This window comes from Squalius cephalus (genome assembly GCF_949319135.1).
Source record: "Squalius cephalus genome assembly, chromosome: 3".
Lineage (NCBI taxonomy): Eukaryota > Metazoa > Chordata > Actinopteri > Cypriniformes > Leuciscidae > Squalius > Squalius cephalus.
This window is the reverse complement of record NC_137124.1, coordinates 7,787,467-7,794,828: the sequence shown is the minus strand read 5'-3', so window position 1 is coordinate 7,794,828 and position 7,362 is coordinate 7,787,467. Positions and strand designations below refer to the sequence as shown.

The window sequence follows — 7,362 nt, the reverse complement described above, 5'->3', positions numbered from 1 at the left end:
ATATAGAGAGAGTTAAAGATGGCATGCAGTAAGTGCAGTACTAATGTAGCTTTCACACACACCACATGAACACCTGGATATGCACCTTATAATAGCACACATTTATCTAGGTTATATTTAGCTTTAATATATCAGCTTTAATATAATCGCCCTAATTGACTTATCGGGGTCGATAACAATAACATTAAAAATGAATATATATATATATATATAGGCTGATACTGGTATTGTGGCATCCTTAATATTGATTATTTTTTAATAGCACACATTTAAATGCTCACATTTAGAGACCATGTTTTTGTGTTTGTTATTGTGATGACAGAAATTTAACAGAACATTAACTTAATAAAAGCAAAACTTTTTTTTCTTTTTTATAAATTACAAAAACAAATTACATTCCCTAAATTCCAAGTTTCATTTCTTAAAATTGTGTCCCAAGAACTAACATCATTTTGACCCTTTCTACAGCATTAAGGCGAGATAACAGCCTTTCATTTTTTTAAAATTTCTACAAATATTGTAGCCGTTATATATAACTGATGTTAATTTAAGAAAAAATTAACATACTTGTATTTTTCTTTAATTCACGAGAAATATCCACATTTATCATCAAATACAAATCAAGATTTGTCCCGAACTACAGACTGAAGTCTAAATGTGCAAATCTCTCATTCTGCTGTAATTTTAAATTATATTGATTGTTGCTGTTTTTCACACTTTTAAACAAAAATGTCAGGGTATAACAAAAGTTTCAAACAATATAAAATATATAAATAAATTACATTTAATTTTTAAATAAATAAAAAAGTTAGTTATTTTTAATGTTTTGAAATTGCAGAATACATACAGGAGTCAACATCTGAAGGGGATCCAAACAGATCATCAAACTTATACATGAACTTTGAACAATACCCGTTCTTGTCTTAGGACAACTTTGATGAAATTTTTTAATCCACTTCAAATGTTGACTACTGCAGTTCTACATATACAATAAACTATAAAATATATAAAAACATCAAATAAATTACAAACACAAGAAACTCACATAAAATCATGGTTTCGATTTGCATGTATTAAAGGTTACACGCCTCTTTTCATGACCCTTGCTCTCTATTGATGAAAAGAATAAGTGATGTTGTAAAACTTGCATAACACTTTTGGTAACCATAGAAACAGTGACAAAATCAGAGCTAATACTGTTTCATTCTCAGTGGTCAGCTGACCCGTTAAGAACATCTTAATCCGCAGCACACACCATTTCACGGCTCCAGATAACAAACACTCACAGTGAGTTGGTTGGTGGCATAAAATTAAGCAACATCATGAATAAAGCGAGACTTTTGTTAACTTGTGAATTTGATTTGCAAGCAGTTCCATTTCATATAAGCATTTTAATAAACTTTTACTAAAACGGAAAGACAATTTAAATATATATAATAAAAAAAAAAAATTCGGGACGTGTCAACCTTTTATAATAATCTTTTTTGAAATAATAATAATGATCATATAAGTGTTATCTGTAACACGTCAATAATGGCCTACAAGAAAAACTGGTTACCCAATGAAAAATCATATTCTTCTTAAAATATCAGGTAAAACCTGTTTGAAGACAAGCGTCTATTGTCAATAATTGCTCAGTGGGATTACCTCAGGTATTCCAGAGCCGCAGGCGTACGGCGCAAACACCTTCACCAGAGACACGGCCAGGAAGGCAAAGGACAGCGCCCAAAACGTGAACATGAAGTAGTTCATGATGTAGGAGCCGGGACCCTGGACGACAAAGACAAGAGCCATTAATAAAGCCAAACCAACATCATGATGAATTCATCTGGTGTACACTAGTTTTTAAAGGTTTGGGGTCTCTTTTGCTCACCTAGGCTGCATTTATTTGATTAAAAATACTGTAAAAACAGAAATATTACTAACATATAAAATAAATGTTTTCTATGTTAATATTGTAAACTGTAATTTATTCCTGTGATCAAAGCTGTAATTTCAGCATCATTACTCCAGTCTTCAGTGTCACATGATCCTTCAGAAATCATTCTAATATGATGATTTGATGCTCAAGAAACATTTCTGATTATTAATGTTGAAAACAGTTGTGCTGCTTGATATGTTTGTTTCCAGGATTAGTTTACAAATAGAACGTTTTAAATATATATATTTATTTTAAATAGTATTTTTTTTAAACATTATAAATGTCTTTACTGTCACTTTTGATCAAGTTTATGCATCCTTGCCTAAAGGTGCAGTAAGCAATTTCTGAGAAACACTGTTGATATTTGAAAATCGCCAGCCAAACAAACACACCCCTCTCTTCATTGCTCCTCCCCCAAAATGCACAAAAACGCAATGCACGCCAGCAGCTCCAGACAAACAAACACTGACTATGTTTACATGCAGCCAATAACCCGTTCAAAACCGGAATATTAGCAATAACCCGGTCGCGCACGGCCATGTAAACACCGGCAAAAACCCGGATATGCTCATATCCCGGTTTTTAAAAACCCGGATATGATCCCTGGAGTACTCCTTTTCTAACCCGAATATTTGGTCATGTAAACGCGTATCGGCATATCCCCATCAAAAGGAACATTGATTTGTGTTCTGCGCATGATCTATTCGCAAGGAATCTTGGTCTTTTGAGTAGAGACGGCGCATACAGAAACCCACGTGCAGTATACCGGAAGTAAACAAGAATACTTCCGGTATTATTACTTATTATAATAGTAATTTGGATACAGGAAGAAGAATCGGAAATGACGCATATTGCGTCTTAAGGTTGTCCGTACGTCCAGACGCTAACCGTGCGTCGCCGTTTACATCGGGATATTGCCAATTGATTACAAATTCCATGTATACAGGAGTAACTCTCTCTGCTCACGCATGTAAACGGGTTATTCCGAATGTTTCAGAAACCCAAACAGTGACCTTAACCCGACCATAACCCGAATATTGACAGCTTGTAAACGTAGTCAATGACACTCAAAACTGTCCTGTTACTATAACATCACAACAACAGCATATCTTGGTTCTGTCAAACACCAATGTTACTCATTTAAGGAGCAGAAACAGGGCAACCTCGGCGTACAAATTCAGATCTTCCCGCTTCTGTCTCTCCAGCGCTGGAAAGCTTTTCTAATATTAACTCGGGTCCTAAAGCTCTTGCCTGATCATAACCCTTCTTTTCCCAGTGATATTCCTCTGAGCTTTTCTCTTTTCTAATGTCTCTCAGCCATCTCTCTTTCTACAGTCCTTATTCAAATCTCCCTCTTACTCACTCTCTCCTCCCCATAATGAGTGGACACGCCCCCTACTGCTGATTGGCTCACTCTCTCCTCCCCCATAATGAGTGGACACGCCCCCTAATGCTGATTGGCTCTCTCTCTCCTCCCCCATCATGAGAGGACACGCCCCCTACTGCTGATTGGCTCACTCTCTCTCCTCCACCATGATGAGAGGACACGCCCCCTACTGCTGATTGGCTCTCTCTCCTCCCCCATAATGAGTGGACACGCCCCTAATGCTGACTGGCTCACTCTCTCTCCTCCCCCATCATGAGGACACACCCCCTACTGCTGATTGGCTCAGTCTCTCTCCTCCCCCATCATGAGTGGACACGCCCCGTACTGCTGATTGGCTACTAGAGTGTTGCGCTGCTCTGTGGATCCTTTTTACACAGCCAGGAATATGTACAAACACAATATTCTTTTCAGCACACACACGGAACAGACATCTAGCAAATATTTACAAAATTGTAAATAGTTGATTCCCATTTTTAACAGCATTTCTCAGAAATCACTACTGAACCTTTAATAAAAGTATTCATTTCTTTAAAAAAAACCCAAACCCCCAACATTTGACCCCAAACATTTGAGCGGTGGTATACATAAAGCAACACACTGACCTCGGCCTGACCCAGGATGAGTTCAGCCCATGTCTTCCACTGAGGACACTTGTCTCTCTCAGCAAACGTGGTCTCGTTGGAGCCCCAGCAACACTGCTCGTGATTAAACCACATGGCACTGAGACACACGCCCTCCTTCAGATCGTTCAACCAGTCGGCCGCGATGTCAATCAGCCCAGCTAACGCTCCTGAGGGGACAAGGATGAAGACAGGCATTTATGCAATACTTCATGCACTACTGAAAGACAGATCCCTGTAACCACTGTGATATAGAAAGTTAAATATAACCTATTCAATAGGGGTGGGCAAAAAAATCGATTCACATATGAATCGCGATTCAAACTTTACCGATTCAAAATCGATTCATAGAATTCCAAAAATCGATTCTTGTTTTTTTAATTTTTTTTTATTGAAATATATATTTTTTGGTATTGTCCTGAAATGAGTTTAGCTTGCCATTCCCATAGATGGCGCAGCATCGAATTCACACTTGCACTACGCCTGCACACTCTTGTCATAGCCCAAAGAAGAAGTGCAGCAGAAGCGGAGCAGAAGGAAGGCTGGCTGGCTGTGTGGCGTGTCTGTTTTTATTTCGGCTCCCATTAACAGGTTAGAGCTTGCACACTGCCTGCGTGACACGCGCGTCTCAGGTGTGGCCCGAGTCGTGCGGAAAACGCGTGCATGAAATAGAACCGACGCCTATTTTTCTCGTGACACGCAAGCGTGTTGGAAGCGTTTCCAGGCAAAATAGAATGTTTATATGTCATTTTGACACAAATATTCATATTAATAAATGTCTAGGTTTTGACATAAATGCAGATATAATGTCTTATTGTATTTTTTTTATCGATTTTCAAAAATTGCACCTGTCAATACAGAACGAAATATTCTGTAGCCTATTTTGCAGTCAATAGCCTACTCCTTAAACTACATTTAGCAGTATTGTTTGTTTGATCTGACTACAGCACTTTAAAGCTAAATGTAACATAAAAATGTATTTAAGTTTTAATTTAAACTTGAATTAAATGTATTTGAAAGCTGGCCAAAGCTTGGCACTTTGCACTGTTTAGTTGCAAAAGTTTTTATGAAGACAAAGTAATATCAAACTTCATTTAATTTGTTATTTCTTTTCTTTTAAATTGTATGTCTACTGCAATCACACAGGAAAAAGTCAACTACATTTACATACTGTGAATCGTTTTTTTGAATCGAGAATCGTTTTTGAATCGAAAATCGATTTTGAATCGAATCTTGAGACTAAAAATCGGTATCGAATCGAATCGTGAAATTTTCTGAATCGTGCACCCCTACTATTCAATTTAAAGGGGTCATGAACTGAGAAATCTAAATTCCCCTGATCTTTTGACATGTAAGAGGTCATTGAACTATAAAAACATCCTGTAAGTTTCAGAGTTCAAAACTTCCTCGTTAGTCTATAAAATGCTTGTATTGAAGGCAACACATCTACAGGACAGGGTGTGGAATGTGCCACTTTACTACGCAACAGGCTCGCTAAACACCAGCTCTGCAGAAGAAGCTCAACGCCTGCTTCTACATCACTGCCTGTCTCGTCTCGCCCCGCCCTCTGATTTGGGGTTTCAGGTTTGGAAGGACATGAGGGTCAGTCATTAATGACAGAAAGTTCATTTTTGGGTGGACTAACCCTTTAAAGTGCACTGATAACCACCATGATCCAGGAGATACAATAGAAAGCCAAATGATAAAATACTTGCCAATTTTATTTAGAGTGAAGTTACTGTTCTGTAATAGGTTTACTGTATGTAGCTTTGAATAAACATCTGACAAATAATGCAATTGCTCTAGCTCAGGGTGAATTAAGAAATAAGCTGAGTTTGGCAAAGTGTGTTCAGAAGATTAAACATTATGGCTCAAAGATGTGTGTGTGCGTGTTTGTGTTAAGTGACCACGCTGTGGAGGAAAATGTGTGTGTGAAGGTCTTTGTGGACCTTGTGTGCAAATGAGTGAGTGGGTGGACAGATGTGTGAAAGCAAGTTTGAGAAAAGCTGTGTGTGTGTGTGTGTGTGTGTGTGTGTGTGTGTGTGTGTGTGTGTGTGTGTGTGTGTGTGTGTGTGTGTGTCTGTGTGTGTGTGTGTGTGTGTGTGTGTCTGTGTGTATCTGTGTACTTGTATGACTATCTTTGTGAGGACCGGTTTGAGTTTTAGACCATCGGAGTGAGGACAAACAGAGTAAAGTAAGGATATCTTGGCTGGTCCTCACTTTCTGAGACCCTGTTTAAAGTCCAGTTTGAGGGTCAAAACTTGGTTTCAGGGATTATTATTAAGGGTCGGTTTAGGGTCAGGGTCGGGTTAGGCGGTTAGGTGTGATCTGTAGGGTTAGGTAAGGAGCTAGAGATTGCATTGCATCACTGAATGACCTCACAAGATAGATTGTGACAGTACAAGAGCGTGTGTGTGTGTGTGGTGTTTACCTGATGCAAGTCCTGTTAGCGTGACCACCAGCCACCCTGACCAGGCGTCGTACAGACTCTTCGTGAATTCCCATGCTGATTCCTTCTTTTTACTGTTTATCTACACGGAGGAACAAAACATGAGAAAATACAGCTGCAAAAAAACCTGCCGATTCAGGATGTGAGTCAAGTTTCTATGTGACAGACTCCCAGTAGCTGGTCACTTTTAAAACCACAGTATCACTTCCTGTTTGGGCAGGAAGATCGTTTGCCTAAAAAAAACACATTCATTTAAATGTTACTACGCTTGCACTGCACTGAGTCGCATTTGTCGTATGACTGATTTTAAATACTTAAATACTCCAAAATGTCAAGCACTTCTTTTATTATTCATTTGCTATGATTAATCAAATCTTTTGGTTTGCATCAAGTTTACACAAATAAATACATAACATTCAAATACTAAAACAATCATAATACATAAAATGGAGATTGAGTTTGTTTCCAAAAATAAATAAATAAATAAATACATTGAGATGTGTTCAATTTTCCGAAAAATAAATCAATATGTAGATAAATAAATAAATAACAAATAAATACTGAAGATAATAATAATAATAATAATAATAATAAATACATATGATATGGAGTTAAATAAAGAGGCCGCACTATGCATATAAAATGTTTATTTTGCACAAACGCGTTTCGGCGTGTGCCTTCTTCAGTGTGCAATCAGGAAAGCTTGTGACCAATCTTAAATACCCACACCCATTGTCATTGACACACCCATCATCGTCATCATCATCAAATAATAATATTAAAGTGATACCGGGACCAATGGTGTCACTATATACTGCAATATAATACTCATAATACATAAAGAATTTTAACACATTCAATACACATGTGGTATTAACCTGCATTTATAGGAAGCAGCTTAGTGTCAGATCTTCATTCATCCCGTGCGGGATTCAAGTGTTCAAATTAAAAATATGCCAAGCCTCTCGCTGCAAGAGGAGGTTCT

At 37.7% G+C, this 7,362-nt stretch overlaps 1 protein-coding gene across 10 annotated transcripts in view; it reads right to left on the bottom strand.

Moving 5' to 3' along the window:
- The window catches only part of clcn3 (chloride channel 3), a gene marked incomplete at its 3' end in the record, with an annotated part of 72,056 nt that overhangs the window by 25,190 nt on the left and 39,504 nt on the right, over window positions 1-7,362 (bottom strand). For all 10 annotated transcript variants that reach the window (XM_079867649.1, XM_079867643.1, XM_079867647.1 and 7 more), the window contains 3 exons: window positions 6,360-6,459; window positions 3,911-4,098; window positions 1,648-1,770 (listed from right to left, as the gene is read on the bottom strand). In XM_079867649.1, the coding sequence (XP_079723775.1) occupies window positions 1,648-1,770; window positions 3,911-4,098; window positions 6,360-6,459 (411 nt within the window). The remainder of the gene's footprint in view (window positions 1-1,647; window positions 1,771-3,910; window positions 4,099-6,359; window positions 6,460-7,362) is intronic.